The sequence below is a fragment of the Nyctereutes procyonoides genome, unplaced genomic scaffold, assembly GCF_905146905.1.
Source record: "Nyctereutes procyonoides isolate TBG_1078 unplaced genomic scaffold, NYPRO_anot_genome, whole genome shotgun sequence".
NCBI classification, from domain to species: domain Eukaryota; kingdom Metazoa; phylum Chordata; class Mammalia; order Carnivora; family Canidae; genus Nyctereutes; species Nyctereutes procyonoides.
Window position 1 is genome coordinate 21,028,129 of NW_026575049.1, and position 17,589 is coordinate 21,045,717.

At 61.2% G+C, this 17,589-nt stretch overlaps 1 protein-coding gene across 2 annotated transcripts in view; it reads left to right on the forward strand.

Moving 5' to 3' along the window:
• WNT7B (Wnt family member 7B) overlaps positions 1-17,589 on the forward strand; it is a 49,560-nt gene that overhangs the window by 12,877 nt on the left and 19,094 nt on the right. For both annotated transcript variants that reach the window (XM_055329078.1, XM_055329076.1), the window contains exon 2: positions 12,802-13,028. In XM_055329078.1, the coding sequence (XP_055185053.1) occupies positions 12,802-13,028 (227 nt within the window). The remainder of the gene's footprint in view (positions 1-12,801; positions 13,029-17,589) is intronic.

Here is a 17,589-nt window from a genome sequence, read left to right on the forward strand (position 1 = left end):
CCCAGTCTCTGCCTCGTGTCTGTGTGGCCTTGGACGAGAGGTGGAGGCCCGGCTATGGAAGGCAAGGGTGGCGCTCAGGACTCCAGGCTGCTGAGGCAAGGCTTGGGGTGGGAGGGGGGTTGCTGGGTCCTGTGGGTCACCGCAGCCAGCCTGGTGAGGGCTGGAGTGGGCTGCTCCTGGGGGGCAGTGAGCACCCTGTCCCATAAAGCATCCAAGCTGAGGCAGCTGGCTGGGGCACCCTGGTGGCCCAGGAATACTCAGGGGGAACAGTGCGGTGCGCGGTGAAGGAGCTGTGCCAGGGCTGTTCTCACCCAGCTTTAGTTAGGGCACATGACAGGGCTGCAGAGCTGGGGAGAGCCTGGGTGGGGCTGGACTCGAACTCTGCTCTGAGAGGCCCTGTGGCCCAGGCAGGCCCCCCGCCATCTGTCATCCTTTCCTGGAAGCCCCCCCCCCCCCAGGACGCCAGCCTGGGGCATGGTCTCAGGACCCAGAGCGCTCTGCTCAGAGGTGATGACTCAGTGTCCCCTGCCTACGGGGACGCGGCCCCCGAACCCACTGCTTACACCGTGTCCGGAGTAGCCCGGAAGGCTGAGGTCCTGCCCGGCACATCAGGCGCCCAGACTCCCAGCCTGGCCGCGGGCCAGACTCCCTGCCAGCTTCCTCCCACCTGTTCCCCTTGCCTGTCTGTCTGTCCATCTGCCCTGAGGTTTCAGGCTGACGTCCTGGTCACCCAGGCCTGCAAGGTGGCCCACTGGCTGGCAGATCTGGGGCATGAGGGCCTAGGCCCAGGCCAGGGCTAGGGGGTCTCATCCCTGCTTGGGCCTCAGCTCAGCATGTGGCCTCAGCTGCCACGCACCTTGAGGTGTCAGTGTCTCTACCTGTCCCATGGGCAGTGGTGGGAAGGCTCAGGGATAAGGGCTGGGAAGGTCCTGAGTATAGCGGAAGGGGCAGGAGTATGTCCACGGCCTGGCCAGACAGGATTGTGGCCTCCTCAGGAGGCTGGCTTAGCTGTGACCATGCTGGGAGTGGGGACAGAGGGGAGACCGGGGAAGGCTTCTCGGAGGAAGAGGCACCAAGCTGGGCCTGGGATCTCGCCTGGCTGCCAGACGGGTCTGGGGCCTCTGTCTTTGCTGGTCAGTGCAGCTCGAACCTAGGAGTGTCCCGACGGGCCCTGGATGCCCAACCAAAGTCTGGAAGTGGCTGCGGTCGGAGGTCCATGACCCGGGGCTCTGCAGTCACAGTGACTGGATGAGGTGCCGATTTCACTGACCCACCAGATGTGGGGGCCGATGGGCCCTCCCGGCCCCGGGCACCCCTCATCCACGGGGGAGAGCGCCCCGGCCGTGCTCGCCCCTCTCCAGCAGCCCCAGCCGTGCCCCCAGCCCCCTGTGCACGGCCTGCTTGCTCCCAGAACTGCCTGGTTTCCCTCCAGGGTGGGGTCCCAGAATGCCAGGCCAGGAATGCCAGCTATGTGGGGAGGGCGGGCGGCGAGCACCCTCCGGGGGCGCGAGGGAGCAAGCGGACGCTGCGCTCTCTTCCCCGGGAACGCTGCGGGCAGTGAGCTGAGCGGGGCAGTGGGCTGGAAAGATTGCAGCAGGCGGGCCCCACGGTGGAGGGAGTGGGCCGCAGGAGCCCCCCCGCGGGCAGGGGCTGCTCTCCCCACTGGACAGATGGGCAAACAGAGGCCCACGAGACTCCGCAGCCGCGCAGACCTCGAGCACAGGACCCCAAGCCCTGGGAACACTGTTTAGGAAACAGACACAGGTAATGCTTCGGTCCCTCACTACCTGCAGGTGGGGGGCGGGCCTGGATGGGGGGCAGAGGGATGGCTTCATTTCCCAGCAGGGCCCCTTCCCGCCCCCATCCTCTCTCTGCACCTGTACCTGCGCTGGGGACGGCCTTTTGCCACCCCCGCGGCTCCCTGTCTGTCAGTTAGGTTGGTCAAGCCCGCCCCAAGGAGCCGCAGCGGGGACGGGGTGGGACGGGGCAGGGGGTGCCACTCGGAAAGGGTGGTCATCCTCCTCCTTCCAACTTCTTCCGGCCCAGGCCAGGAGGGGGAAATGCCATTTGCCCAAACAGGGCTCATGGTCCCTGTTTCCAGATGGGAAGATTGAGGCTCAGAACAGACCCTGAGGGTGGCCTTCCCGAGGTCTGGGGGTGTCCCCGGGCCTCATGTGGCATGCTGAGCAGGGCCGAGGGCCCCAGCAGAGGCAGGAGACGGGCAGACTGAAGGAACCACCAGGAGAGCAGGTGGGCCCAATGCCCGCCAGGGCTTTATGTAGCTATGTCTGGCTCTGTCCCACCTGTTACCCTGTCCCACCCCACAGAGGAGGCCTGCGGGGACCCCGCCGGTGCCAAGCTCCGGCACCGTGCTGGTGGTTTGGTGGGGGGTGGTCTGCAGAGTGACCCCAGACCTGGAAGACATCCTTATGCCCATTTGACAGGCAGGAGCAGTGAGGCCACCACCAGCTGCAGCCCCGCAGAGGCCGGGGGACAGCCCCTTCCGGCCCACCTGTGGCTGGGAAGCTCTGGCCCCCCGCCCAGCTGACGGAGAAGCTGGTGGGACGTGGGGCGTGGGGGCCAGCTGCCATCTTCCCAGGTATTTGCCCAGTTACTTCCTGGACGAGTGGACCCAGGCCCGCCTCCCTGGCTGATCACAGATAATTAGAACATTCTTCAAATATTTTGCCGGAGGATGCCCGAGAAGGAAGAATTATAAAGCGCCCGGGGCCAGGAGCGTGGGCTGCAGGAGCTGTGGGCAGCTGGGCAGCCGGGGCCAGGGCCAGGGATGGGGCCCCAGAGAGAGACCGGGGATCTGGCCCGAGCCCCACCAGCCTGTCCCCACCTCCCAGGGAGCTGGGGCCGGGTGGGTGCTGGGCCCTGTTGGGGATCCCTGCCCTGGGGAGCTCACAGCTCGTGAGGGTGGATAAAGCTTACCCCAGACGGCAGTAGGAAAGGCCCAAGGGGGTCAAGCACAGAGTCCTGGCCCCCCTGGGGGGTGGGTGGGTGAAAAGGCCTTGGAGGATGGGCTCTGCCATGGGGAGGTCAGCAGGGCTGGGAGGAGCACAAAGGTGCAGGGGTGGGGTGCTGTGGGAGGATGGTGAGCGATAAGGGGGGCCTGGGGCCAACCTCATGGCTGGAGGCCTGGCTCAGGTTTGAGTCTGCCATCCTGCTGTGTCGGGCAGGGACGTGGGTGCTCCAGGGGGCAGAGGGGGCACAGAGGGCTGCCCAGGGGGAAAGCCTCTGTCATCACCGCCGACCTCCCTAAAAGTGGTATGTGCCACCTGAGCAGCAGGGGTGGGGGAGGCAGGGAGGGGCACATGTCCCTCCCCCCCATCCGTGGCCCCCTCTGGTTCCTGTGGCTTGTGGGGGAGGGGGTCTGGGATGCTGAGGTCCAGTAGGCTCAGTCATGAGGTCTGAGTTCTGGGAAGTACTTGGATGCTGCGTCTGCCCCATGGAGTGCTGCCCTGGTCCTAGCCTAGGGAACATTCCCAGGATTCTGTGGTTGGTTCGGGGCAGGGGCTGCTCCTGCCCAGAAGCCTGGGAGTGGGGGCGTCTGCATCACGGCTGGTGCTCGGCCCAGAGGGTGGGTGCAGAAGAAGATTTCGGGCCGGGCTGGGTCGGGGGCCCGCTGCCATGGGGCCATTTCCCCCCTGCTGGGACGTGTCAATCCTGGGCTGTGGTTTGTGGGGTCAGTTGCTGGGGAGTTGGTAAGAGAAACGGGATCCTGAGGTGGAGGTGGCTCCTAGGACACACGGCCAGATCAGTGCCCATGGTTTTAGGGCCCTGTGCACAGATCAGATGGCTCGAGGCTTCCTTGGGGGCTGAGAGGCATATGTGCCACGTGGGCCTGGGCCTGCGATGACGCCCTTTCTCTCTGGCTCTTAAATTAAAAAGGCACAGCTTGTGCCATCACTGGTGATGCCAGTGGAGCAAAGCCCTTTGGAGGTCCACTTCGGGGTGGCCTTACCCCACGGGCCCCAGCCCCGCTCTGCCCACCTCCCACAGCTTGATGTGCTGGGCCTTCACGGGGACGGCTGACATTTCCACGATCGTATGTAAAGTAGGAATAAAAGCTAATTTTCATTTATTTATTTATTTACTAAAGATTTTATTAATTTATTCATGAGAGACACAGAGAGAGAGGCAGAGACACAGGCAGAGGGAGAAGCAGGCTCCCTGCGGGGAGCCCTATGTGGGACTCGATCCCGGGACCCGGGGGTCACGCCCTGGGCCAAATGCAGACATTAAACCGCTGAGCCACCCAGCATGCCCCCCAAAACTAATTTTTAATCAACCTGTAGAAGTCTAAGTGAAGGTGGGGGCCTGCCACGAGTGTCCGCGGCCGCCTGCCTCACTGAGGACGTCCCCGCGGCGTTGTGCTCCCCGTGCGAGCCGGGGTTTCTGTCCCTGGAAGGGCCCCCTCAGTGGGTGTGAACGATTCCATTCCTACATTGCACTCATTCACTCTGTCCTTCATTCATTCCCGTGTTCCATGCTGACCGCGGAGGGTTGGCCGTGCCTGGTCTGGTGCTGCGTGCGCTGGGGAATAAGACAAGGCCCCTGCCACCCTGGTGCCAGCAGCAGGGACTGGGGGTTGGCCTGCTGGAGAGAGTTTGTGACTCAGCCCCTGGCATGAGTTGGGGTCCTCCAAATGCAGCCTTCTGCCCCCTGGGGACCAGCAGGGGAGGATGGCCCTCCAGGTAGACGAGTGACCACCCCCAGCTGTCTCTGAGGGGCAGGGACAGGGATGATGAGTCACAGGCCAGTCTGGGGGCAGAAGTCTGGGTCCCAGCCCCTGTCCCCTACTTTCCTTCCCTGAGCGACTCAGCAGGTGGCTGGACGTTTCTGGATCTCTGGTTCCTATTCCGAGAGAATAATAATAATGATAATAGTAATAAAACACCTTCCCACTGAGGGGAAGAATCCAGCACTTGCCAGGTGCTCACTCTGCCCTGAGGCGCTAATTCTGAACAGCTTGGGGGTCTAGGTTAGACTCTTGGCTGCTGGGACGGGATTTGGGGGCTCGTTACCTCCTGAGTGACGCAGGGGTGTCCTATGTGGGATGAAGGAGGGCAGGATGGCTCTAGTCCTAGGCGTAAGTGAGACGCTGGCTCCCCCGTTGGACTCCTCTCTGGGTCTCGGGGTCCCTGACCATGAGGTGACCTGGATGCTATTCTTCAAGGAAGTTGATGGAAGGAGGCTGCCCCAAGGAGCCCCTGGGCTGGGCCTCGGCAGGAGGGGGGGCTTGACCTATACGGGGTCTTAGCCAGAGTGGCCGCGGCCCCACACTCTGTCTTCTCCCAGCCTCGGGCAGCCCTGGGAGGCTGCCTGGCAGGGCCTGGCTCCGCTGGTGGCCCGGCTCCTCTGGGCACAGGGACGGCGGCAGGTGCGCAGCTCTGCACATGGGCCTCCAGGGCTGGGAGGGTGCAGGCTGAGAGCGGGAGGGCACAGTCTGGCACAGGCCCAATATGAAGCCTGCCACCCCCACGCCAGCCCCCAGGGGGTCCTGTCCACCCTCCTCATTGCCCCAGGAACCGCTGAAGCAGCCTGTCTCCCTCCTCTTTTTTTAAAAAAATTAATTATTTTATTTATTTGAGAGAGAGTGGGGGGAGGGGCAGAGGGAGAGAATCTCAAGCAGACTCCCTGCTGAGCACGGAGTGGGATGATGATGACTGATGATGACGATGACCATGACTGTGCTCCATCCCAGGGCCCTTGAGATCATGACCTGCATGGAAACCAAGATTCGGATGCTTAACCCATGGAGCCACCCCGGTGCTCCAGCATGTCTCCTTTGGGGAGGGGGGTTCACAGAGGCTGAGGGCCCAGTGGGGACAGGCTGGCTGCATCTCTGGGTGGAGCCTGGCCGGGATGGGGGTGGGGAACCGGGCAGGTGGGCAGCCCGCAGAGGATCTAGGCTGTGAATGCCCTTTGGTTTTTTGTTTGTTTGTTTTTTAGATTTTATTTATTTATTTGTTTTTACTTATTTGAGTGAGAGAAAGAAAGCAAAGAGGATGGGGAGGAGCAGAGGGAGAGGGACAAGCAGACTCTGTGCTGAGCGCAGAGCCCAATGTGGGGCTCAAACTCATGACCCCGAGATCATGACCTGAGCTGAGATCAAGAGCCAGACGCTTAACCCACTGAGCCACCCAGGTGCCCCCTGAATGACCTTTGATCCTGGGGCCTCTGTGAGCCTGCATTTGGGCTGCACCCTGGCCTATCTGGCTCTGCCTGGAGCTGGGGCGGGGGGAGGTGGTGGTGGGGGGCTGGCCCAACTCCGCAGAGGCCTCCCCAAGGACCTGCTGCTGCAGGAGGGGCCAGCACCCCTCAAAGTCGGGCGCACACTGACAAGGCACAAGGGGATGACTGTTAACATTCCTATTGTATTTCTTAAATGTGCTTTCCTTAATTTATTGTAAGAAAACTTTTCCTTCTGATTTTGCCAGCCTTACAAAGTTCTGGATTGCTATATTTTGCTTTTTGTTGAGATACAACTTACGTAAAGTGCAGAAGTCTCCAGTGGGCTCAATGAGTGCAGGTCAGTAATGAGTCCCCCGTGAGGGTTAATAGTGGCCAACCGTGACAATCGTGATGCCCGCTCCTCATAGGCCCAGCATCGTGTGCTCTCCCTGCAGCCCGACAGACCGGGGGGCTATCACTACTCCCACTTGGCAGATGTGGAAGCCGAGGCACAGAAAGGTTAAGGAGCTTACCTAAGGTCTCACAGCCAGGAGGAGGCAGGGCCAGGGTTCCAACCAAGCTGGCTGGCTCCAGTGCTCAAATGCTGACCCTCTGCCCCACGGGGCTGCCACGTGGGTGACGGGGAACCCGGCTAATGCCATAGCAAGTGTCCCACCCTCGTGGCCACTTCTGTGCCATCTCTCACCTGGCGGTGGTCACCTGGCCCCTCACTCTCTGGCATCCCCTAGTCTGAGAGGCAGCCCTGACCCCTTGGGACCTCTGGCAGGTGGGAAGAGCTTCCTGTTGTCCCTGGTAGCCCCTGATGGCACCCAGTGCCCGGTGCCAGGACGCAGCAGGAAAGCGCATCCCCATCCCCTGCTGCCTTCAACACCTCTGCTCTCACATTGGACACCCATCTGGTCAGCAGTCCCAGGCTTCCTGCTCCCCCCTCTCCTGCAAGCTCCCTTTGTGACGCTGGTCCAGGCCAGGGGTGAGGAACATTTCCAGATTTTTGGCTTTGCCCACGCTTCCTGGCATCTTGCCTTTGTTGCCAGGCCCTGAATAGCACGAGGAGATGAGCCTGGAGCAGAATCTTCCGTGGACAAAGTCGGCTTCTCTGTGCTCAGGGCCACTCAGAACCTCCTTGCTGGCTCTCCTGGGGCACCTGGGTGGGCAGCTGGGGGCCCAGAAGCCACCCAGGGGGCCCTTGCTGCTTGGGGATGAGAGCCAGGCCCACCCTGTGGGCGGCTTGCGGAGGAATAAGACTGCCACTTATTCCAGGATGCGGCCTGCGCTCCCCCTCCTCCCCCCTTCTCCCTCCTCCTCTCTCCTCTCCTTGCCCTCTTCCTCCCACCCTCTTCTCCTCTCCTGAGGTAACCAATTTCTAGTTCTCAGGTATATTTGCCTCTTTCCACTCTGGCAGATTCCCTAACGGGGCCGGTGGCCCACAGCTGCTGTCTCCGCCCTCCCGGTGGGAGAAGCAGGGTGGCCAAGGCCTGGGGAGTGGCCGGCAGAGGCCTCTCAGAGGGCAGTGGTCAGACTCGCTGTGAACGCAGGCTGCGGGTGAGGGAAGGGGCCGGTGGCTGAGACCTCACCCTCCAGCAGTGGAAGCTGTCCATAAAGCTGGAATGAATTAATGAGTGACCTTGGAGGATTTTAAGCAAGAGAGGCATTTAAAGCTGTGTTTTGAGACTCGAAAGTGGGCATAGCGTCTGCTCTAGGCCGTCCTCTGGTACTTGTTATGCACCTGCTGTGTGCGGTGCACCGGACCACAGTGCTGCCTCCGCCTGAGTTCTGGAAGTGGAGACCGGGCTCTGAGCCTGGCTGTGCAGCCTCAGGCCCGTGCCCTGGCCTCTCTGGGCTGCAGTCTGCACGGCTGTAACCTGGGGCTGTAAGGAGAGAGGATTGAGACCCAGCAGCGGCCCGTGTTGTCTGCGCCCAGTGCTCAGAATGGGCGCATTTAATATTGTGAGTGGAGAGACCCCCCCATTGTAAGGCAGACGATTCTGAAATGATTTCTGAATTAGCGGCCATATCCGGTTATTTATGCTCCTGGTGCAAAATACCGTGTGACTGTATTTCCTGATGCCTTTACTTCACCTTTGACCCACACACTGGCTGCAGGGGGCTGGCGGGGGGCTCTTGGGGGTCCCACTCCATCAGCCCCACACGTCCTGGGACGCCTACAAGCCAGGATCAGTCCCTTTCTACCTGTCCCCGTGATGTCCAAGTGTACAGAAGTCCCGTGTATTGACAGAATTTTATTTTATTTTTTAAGATTTTTAAAAAGATTTATTTACTTATTTACTCATGATAGACATAGAGAGAGAGAGAGAGGCAGAGACACAGGCAGAGGGAGAAGCAGGCCCCATGCCAGGAGCCGGACGTGGGACTCGATCCCAGGACTCCAGGATCGCCCCCTGGGTCAAAGGCAGGTGCCAAACCACTGAGCCACCCAGGGATCCCTTTTTAAAGATTTTTAAAATTTTATTTATTCATGATAGTCATAGAGAGAGGAGAGAGAGGAGAGACACAGGCAGAGGGAGTAGCAGGTCCCATGCCGGGAGCCTGATGCGGGACTAGATCCCAGGTCTCCAGGATCACAACCTGGGCCAAAGGCAGACACTCAACTGCTGAGCCACCCAGGCTCGACAGAATTTTAAAAAATTGTGCTTACTTGACGGGATGAGCACTGGTGATATATGTTGGCAAATTGAACTCCAATAAAAAATTAATAATAAATAAAAAAATAAAAAATTGTGCTTAAAAGATGCATCACATACAGTTTGCCCTTTTAACCGTTTTGAAGTGTGTCCTTCAGAGGCGCATCAGTGCACTCCCCCTGCTGGGGGCTCCTTAATAGTCACCGTCGTCACCCCATGAGGCTGGTGCTCCCCATGCCTCCTCTCTGTGGCCCCAGGCGACCACGGGTCCACTTTCTGCCTCTCCGGTGGTGCCTTTGCTGGACACTTCATGTGAATGCGACCACACGATGTGCAGTGTTTGTGTCTGACTTCTTTCATGTAAAATACTCCCCGGGAGCCACGCTTCATCCCGGTTTCTTACCAAATAGCATTCCATGGCGCAGATGGAGCACACCTGTCTGCCCATTCAGCCACTGGTGGGGACGTGGGTTCTTTCTGACCCCGGGCTCTGCGCATAGTGCTGCTGTGAACATGCACGCGTGCACAAGCTCTTGCTTGAACACCTGTCTTCAGTCCTTCAGGGCACAGACCAAAGAGTGGAATTGCTGGGTTCTAGAATTCTATGTTCCGTTTTCTGAGGAACTTCCCGACCGGTATCCACAGCGGCTGCCCCATTGTCCCCTCCCGCTGGCGATGCGCGAGGGTTCCGGTTTCCCCACGGCCTGCCAACACCTGGTGTTTTCTGTTGTTTTGACCTGTAGGCATCTTAGCGGGTGTGAGGTGGCACCGCACTGGTTTTGATTTGCATTTCCCTCATGAGCAATATTCAGAGTCTTTTCACTCTCTTGTGGGCTGTTTCCTGCTCTTCTCTGGAGAAATGCCTGTTCAAGTCCTCTGACTTTTTTAAATTGGATTGTCCTCTTGTTGTGAAGATGTAGGAGCTCTTTCGGATGTGATCTTTGAGTATTTACTCATTTGTCCGGCCATTCACAGCTACAGGGGGTGGGCAGCCCCGGGAACCCCGCATTTAGCCCGGACCTGGCCCTGCGCTCAGGTGCTTGTGGTCTGCTGGGAAGGCTGGATGTGGAAAGAGCCACGGTGAGAGCCCACGGGTGAGGTTGGGACTCGCGGGACAGGTGCCCACCCACCGTGTGCTTCCTCGGTGCCTGGGGGCCAAGAGGTTTGAGCTCGGGGGACTTGCACTTGGGCACGTGACATGTAGAGTTTGCCAGACAGAAAAAGGGAGAAGGAGTGGCCTCCCAGGCAGGGGGACCCGCATAAGCGAAGGTGGCTGGGTGGTGGGAGGCCAGATCCCGGGAAGCCTCTGATTCTACGCCAAGGAGCCTGGGGAGCTATGGATGGGCTTTGAGCAGGGGAGTGACATGGTCAGACCTGGGTGCTGGCAGGGGACTGCCTGGAGGTGAGAGACCAGGGCTGCAGTGATCTGTTTCGGCCCCTGGGGTCCATCCTCAGTCCAATGGAGTCCCTTTGCCCAACTCCTCCCCCAGCAGGGTTCTTACCCCAGGCAGCGGGGGCTCTGCAGCCTGGAGACTGCTGCAAGAATTTGGGTCTGGGGAGCTTGCTTTCAGCGTCCAGGATCCCAAGCGGGCTCTTCCCGAGGCGTGGAGGCTGGTTCCCATCCATCTCAGTTCCCCGGGTCGGTTTTCTGAGCATCTACAATTACTTTGGGCTGAATTCCCCAGATTCCAGCCCGCTCCCAGCCCAACCCGCCCAGATGCTCTTCCTCCATGCCAGCCTCGGGCATTTCTGCCATTGTGCCCGTGGGAGACCCAGGGGGGTCTTGGCCAGATTAGCAAGTGGGGCGGGCAGGCCGTGGGGATTGAGTGTCGCCGGGGCTCACGCCACACGGGGACTTTCCCAGCTGGCTGTGGGTGCTTGGCTGCCCTGGAAAAACACTGACTTGTTTCTCTCCAGAAAGGGGCTGGCAGCCAGCGGGCAGGAGCAGGGAACTCGGTGCGCCAGGAGGCCAGGGCCGTGGGCATCAGCTTTGGGGAGCTCCTCGTGGTCTCCCTCATTCCCACACTCTGTCCCTCACCCAGCCAGCCTGGCCTCTTGTTTGGGAGCCAGATGCCACTCTGAAACTTGTTGCCCACGGGTGTGCCCAAGCCAGCCCCCCCACCCCTTCCAGCACAGGGTCTGCCCTTTTCTGGGTGCTCAAAACCAAATAACTGGTACAGCTTCTGAGGGACACAGTTTGGTGATTCCTCAAAAAGCTGAACAAATGATCTTATGACCCAGCAATTCCACTCCTGGAAATATGCACCCCCCCCAAATTGAAAACAGGGACTCAAACAAAAACTCACACACCTGTGTTCGTAGCAGCACCGTTCACAATTGCCGAGAGGCGGAAGCAAGCCAGTGCCCCGCCACCGGGGGAGTAGATACACAGGAGGTGGTCCCTCCATAAAATGGAATATTATTCAGCCATAAAAAGGATGGAAGCACCGACACCTGCTACAATGTGGCTGAGCCTGGGAAGCATGATGCTGAGCGAAAGGATCCAGGCAGGAAAGGTCACCTACTATGTGATTGCATCTCTGTGGAATGTCTAGGACAGGTGAATCCACAGGGACAGAAAGTAGATTTGTGGTTGCAGGGCCTGGTACAGGGGGCAGGAGGGCAGAGAAGGGGATAGGGAGTACCTGCTGAGAGGCATGGGGTTTTCATTTTGGGGGTGGTGACAACATCCTGGAATGTGGTAGAGGCGGTGGTTGCATGTCTAAGAGCCACAGAACTGAATGCTTTAAAAATGGTTAGCTGCATGATCTTTTTTTTTTTTTAAGATTTTATTTATTTATTCATGAGAGATACAGAGAGGCAGAGACACAGGCAGAGGGAGAAGCAGGCTCCCTGCGGGGAGCCCGGTATGGGACTTGATCCCTGGACTCCAGGATCACACCCTGAGCCGAAGGCAGGCGCTAAACCCCTGAGCCACCTAGGAATCCCCTAGCTGCATGATCTGTGAATGTCACCTTGTGACATGAACACGCTGACGCCACCTCTGTGCATGGAGAGTGAGTCTGGCGGGTGCCTTCCTGTCTCTGGCCAGGGCCCGGAGGGCAGAGGGTGCCAGATTAATTATACGGCACCCCCCCTGGGGACCATTCTGAGGATACAATGTTGCAGGGAGGACCCTGCCCAGCCCAACGCAGGGTGGGTGCTCCGTGCACGCCAGCGGCTGCTTCCTCCCCGAGTCCGACCAGGTGGACTGACAGAAGCGAGTCCGACCAGAAGCGAGTGACTGACAGCAGCAGCTGTCTCCATGGGTGCAGCCTTTCTCCCTGAGATTGTCTGGTCTGAGCTTACGTAGTGGTGGTGGTGGTGGTGGTAGGGGTGGAGGTCAGATATTTTACCCTCCCATTTCACGGATGTGAATACTGAGGCTCAGAGAGGCAGAGCGCCTTCCCCAAGATTACAAGATGGGCTGCAAATGGAGTCAGGACCCTGTGGGCTCAGCTCCCAGCCAGCTCAGCAGCCTGCCGGGCTCAGGAACCCCCAGCGGAGCCCGGGAGCTACAAGAGATGGGGAAGCCCAGTGGTCAGGATTTGGGGGCTGGCTGTGGACAGTTTGGAGCTGATGGTTGAATCCCAGGAGTGAGGTTGGGTGACCCGACGGGTCTGTGTGTCTGACTCAGAGGCATGGGGGGCTGTGGTTCTCGCATCCCATGGGACGGCGGTTGATTCCCGGGATGCATGACCCATGGTTCTTGCCTCCCCGGGCCGAGGAGGCACGGGCGCCTGTGCCTTTTCAAGCTAGGATCGTGCCTCTTGGCCAACGGGAAATGGATTCTCGAAGGCGGAAGCTGTTTGGTGGTCCAGCGGCAGCAGAGCTCGGCAGGTCGGGGGCGCTCGGAAGCCCCTGGTGGACTGGGGGCCTGGGCAGGGTGGCAGGCGGAGGGCAGGGGTCTCGGGCGCAGCCACTCACCTCCCCGTGTCCCCTCGCCTCTCCACAGAGCGCTGTCATCCGTCGTGGCCCTGGGAGCCAACATCATCTGCAACAAGATTCCTGGCTTGGCCCCGCGGCAGCGTGCCATCTGCCAGAGCCGGCCCGATGCCATCATCGTGATCGGGGAGGGGGCGCAGATGGGCATCAACGAGTGCCAGTACCAGTTCCGCTTCGGACGCTGGAACTGCTCCGCCCTTGGCGAGAAGACTGTCTTCGGGCAAGAGCTCCGAGTAGGTAAGGGCGCCTCCGGGCTCGCAGGGACCCACCACCGTGGCTTCAGGGGCCAGGCCACCCCCCGCCCACCCCCCCACCACCCCCCCCGCTCCAGGGCCGCACCGTCCCCAGTGCCTCCGCCAGAGCGGCTTGCCCTGCGCCCAACTCCGGGCCTGGCCTGCTGGGGGCCCGGCACCCCAGGGAGACCCAACCGTGTGAGTGGATGAGGGGCATCTCGCCGGGCCATGGGGCTGGAGGACGTCGCTCGGGCGAGGTTGTGAGGCCCGAGCAGGTGGTGGGCAGCAAGGTGCAGTGGCTAGAGGCACGCCCTGCTCGGCGGCTGCATGGACCTTGGTGCGCCACTTCGTCTCTCCTGCCTTAGTTCTCTAGCTGGAAATGGGATGAGAGCAGGAGCTCCTGCATGGGGTTCTGGGGCGGGGCTCGAGGCGGATGGTGCCGTTGATGTGGAAGGAATTCCAGGCCGAGGGCAGGTGCAAGCAGAGACGAATGGGATGCTGTGCACACGTGTGTGGGAGCACCGAGGAGCCTGACGGGCTGGAGGGCAGGGTGGTGGGGGACGGGTGTGCAGGTGGACTCTGGCCGGGGAAGGGGCTGGGGCTCCAATTCTGTGAGCAGTGGAAGCTCCCGAGGTCTGGCAAGCAGAGGTGGCCAGGTGTCTGCTGGCCAAGCCCCCCTGCATGGCCGTGCACAGTCCCCAGGCCACATCCTCCATCTCTGCGTCTTCCCAGCCCCGAGGGAGGCCCCGTGGTGCCCATTTTACAGGGGTGGGGAGCTTGAAGGGAGAAGTGGGGCTTCCAGAGCCCCATCTAGGTTGGGATCTTGGAATCTGGCTGCGTGTCCCTGGGGCACGGCACTTGGGGCTGCCCAGGCCTTTCTGTCCTCGGTCCTGAAGAGCTCTGAGCATCGGGGGCCCTCATCTGGGTTCCTTGAGCCTCTCTTGGGCCTGCACGCAGTAGGTACTCACTAAACTGCCGCTGAACCGGTGACGGTGGGGAGGTGATGCAACCTGCCCTTCCAGGAGGGTCAGATGGGGGAGCGATAACTTGAGGGCACAGCGCCAGGTGTGCAGGGGGTGCCCTGTTACTTCAGACCCCAGCCTGTAGGCACAACACGTCCTTCCGATTCCAGTGGGCTGAGGAGCCACAGCTGCCGGGACCCAGGCCAGAGCCAAGCTCTGAGAGGTTTGGAACGTCTGGCATAAGGCTGGGGGTGGCGCAGGGGAAAGCCCCCAGGGCCCCTTTGCGGTGAGCAGGCTGTGGGTGGCACCTGGCACAGGCGGGAGGGTGGCACCGCCCCCTCCCTGGGGCCCCACCACCCAAGTGCAGCTCCCTCCCTGCAGGTGCCAGCTGGAGAGGGTGGGGCTGCCCGCCCCGTCCTCCGTCCTCCGCAGTCGGGAGGGCGTCGGCACCGGGGCCTGCTTCGTGCCAGGTGTCCGCTTGCCTGCCTGGCCTCTCACCCCCGAGACTCTGGGCTCTGGGGGCAGCAGTGAGCACCCCCACGGTGCAGCTGCATTGCAAGGTCACCTGCGGCCACAGGGTTTGCACACGGTGGAGCTTGGGTTCAGATCCAGATCCCCATCTGCCATCATGTCTGTTAGTCCTTGCTTCCTCCCTGTGTAGAGAGACGGGCAGTGGAGATGGTCCCGTGGCTTGACAGAGGGTCCCATGGCTTCGGGACCACAAGACACAGGCAGTGAGGGAGACATGGCCACTCTGAGCCTCTTCTCAGGGTCAGGTCCCAGGCAGGGGGTCACCAGTGGTGCACAATAAATGCCAATAAAGAGCCTGAGAGGAGTGGCATTGGTCCCGCCGATGACCTGCCCCCCCTGTAGTGGACCCTATCAGGGCCCACCCAGATTACCTGCACTGACCGTTGGGGAGCCCCTGGGTCCCAGATAACAGCTCACCGCTGTTCCTTCTGGACATTAGCCCAGCAGGGAGGGGCCTGGGGAGTCTGCAACTTGGCCCACGGGGAGGGTCAGCCACGACCAAGGAGGCACTGATGCAGGGGTGAGGCTGGGGGGTGCTCTGCACTGCTTTCAGGCTCCGCTTCCTGGGAGCCCACCCAAGGCGCCTCCTCTCACCTCCACGAACATTTCAGAGGCAAACCTTCTAGCGGAACCGTCGGCACCCAACATCCCCACCCCTCACCTTCCTGCTCCCACAGCCCCTGACCCGGCCGTCAGTGACCCTCATATGGCCGACCCATCCCCTCTTCCTCTTATCTGCCTAGCTGCTCCTCTGAGCCCTGAGCCCTAGCCCCAGTCTGCTCTCCATGGGGCCACACCCAGTGTGGCCGCTCCCCGGGGACGCTCAGTGAGGTTGGCCCGTGGGAACCTCTGACTCAACATGCTCAGCATCTTGTTGCTGGAATCTGCCATCCCTGACCTTCCCCCCCAGACCTGAGCACCTGTCATCTCAGCAGAAGCCTGGTGTCGATGTTCCCGTCCCTCCCTCCACCCTGCCCCACGGCCACGCAGGACCTGCCTCTCTGGCCCTTCCCTGGCAGCTGCCTCCCCTCCAGCCTTGGCCAGGCCGTGTCACTCCCTCCCTCCCTCCAGGACCTGCAGCAGCTCCCCTATTGCTCCAGGATAAAGGGAGCTCCTCAGCCTGGAGCCTGAGTAATCCCTGCCGTACATCACCCCGGCCCCTCTTCATCCCTTCTGGGAACCAGGGCTTCTGCCTGGCTGACACCCTCTTCCCAGAGCAAGCTGCCCCTTTTCTCCTCCGGGACTTTGTCCCCGCCGCCTGTAGCCCTGGGAGGCCCTCCCCTCGGCTCTGCTTATTCGCGTCTGATTTCCCTGGAGAAGACCCCCTGAGCCCCTGCGCCCTCGCTGGCTCCTCCTGCCCACCGCGGCCGGGCTCGTCCTGGTGCTCCGTCCTCAGGGTCTCTCAGCCCCAGGCCAGCTGGGCACCTGCCTCTGCTTTGCCCCCGGGGGGCTTCCTGCCACCTGGCTGAGGCCTCCTGCCCTCCCTGGCCCCGGCCTGGCCCCCATTTGAGCCAGGAGGGTGGTCTCAGCGGGCACCTGCTCCTCCTAGAACTCGGCGCTGGGAATCGTGAGCAGGAAGTGGGGCCAAGTGGCAAAGCCAGGCCGTGGCAGAGGCATGCGGCTGCCCCGGGCACGAGACGGGAGATGGGCCATGAGCTGGCAAGCAGCCGGGGGCACTCGTGGGAGCGGCCACTCAAGCGGTGCCAATTAATGATTGGCCCCAAGTGGGGGGATGGCCTGGGTAGGTGGGGACGGCCCCCTTTAGGCCTTGCCTGTGACCTTGGGCCATGCCTAAATCTTGAGAACTGACGGGAAAACCTTTCAATGGGCAAACGAACCCCCGTGCAAAGTTCCATCCCCTTTTCCAGCACCTGGTGCTGTTGCTTGCATACCTCCAGGGACGAGGAGCTCACTACTCCAGATGAGCTAGATCTTTCTTATGATGCTGCTGCACTGGCTTTGCTCTGAGGCGCCACCCCCTCCAGGTGCTAGTTGTCCAGCTCCCTTCGGGGAGTCAGGACCCCCCACACAGTGTCACCTCATGTCTGGTGGCCTCCATCCTCTGGAGCCCACCCTGGAGCCTATTTCCTCATTTAGCGAGGGCTGCTTGGAGCCAGGTTCCTCCTGGCCCGTCTCTCCTGTTAGCTGGCAGTGAGCTTGGGGAGGGAGGGTGAATGTGTCCCCAGCTCAGCTGTCTTCTGCCCTGGGGCGGGCAGGGGCACGACATGAGAGTTGGGTGGTGCAGTTGTATTCCAGGGATACTTGTTAAAAGCCTGGTTCCCCCATGACCCCAAGCAAAGCAGAGCGTTTCTTACAGGCACCGTATTCGAGTCGGGACTGTGGGAAGGGCTCCCCTGACAGGGTGATATATGTAAGCTGAGACCCGAGAGAGAATCAGAGTGACCCAGACCAGCCTGGGGTGAGCACAGGGAAGGGGGTTCCAGACAGAGGGAACAGCAAGGCCAAGTCCCAGAGGCCAGAAAGCGGATGGTACTTTCCAGGAACTGCAGGAGGCTGCACCAGAGGGCCGGGAGATCTGGGCCCAGAGCAGGGGCGGAGCTGGGGTGCAGCGACCCCGAGGGCCCCGCGGAAGATGGGGAAGGTTCTGAGCAGGAGAGGGACTTCCCTAGAACGCTGGCACCCTCCAGCTGCTGCCCCACCCCCTGCCCGGGCCCTGAGCCCTGTGGGACCCACTGGCACGGGCACAGGGGGTACAGCTCTGTGCACGCCAGCACCCCCCACCCTCCCTAAGCTGCCATGGAACACCGAGTCCCGCCCATCATGTGCAGCCTCAGACATGACCAGGCATAGGGGCCGCCCCTAATCCCGGCTCATGTGGCTGCCTGGGGCTGGCGGCTTGCTTTGCGGTAGGGGCTCGGCCAAGGCCCTGGGCTCTGGGACAATCCGAGGGCGCAGAGTGACTTACCTCCGAGTGTCTGAGACAGGAGGGAAGGTCTTGGGGCTTCAGGCAGGAACCTCAGAGGGGAGGCCTGACTCCGGGGTCTTCCGTGACGGCCGTGTGCCGAGGCGCCTTGCCCGGGGTTTTGCCAGCCAGGCTCAGGTGACATGTGA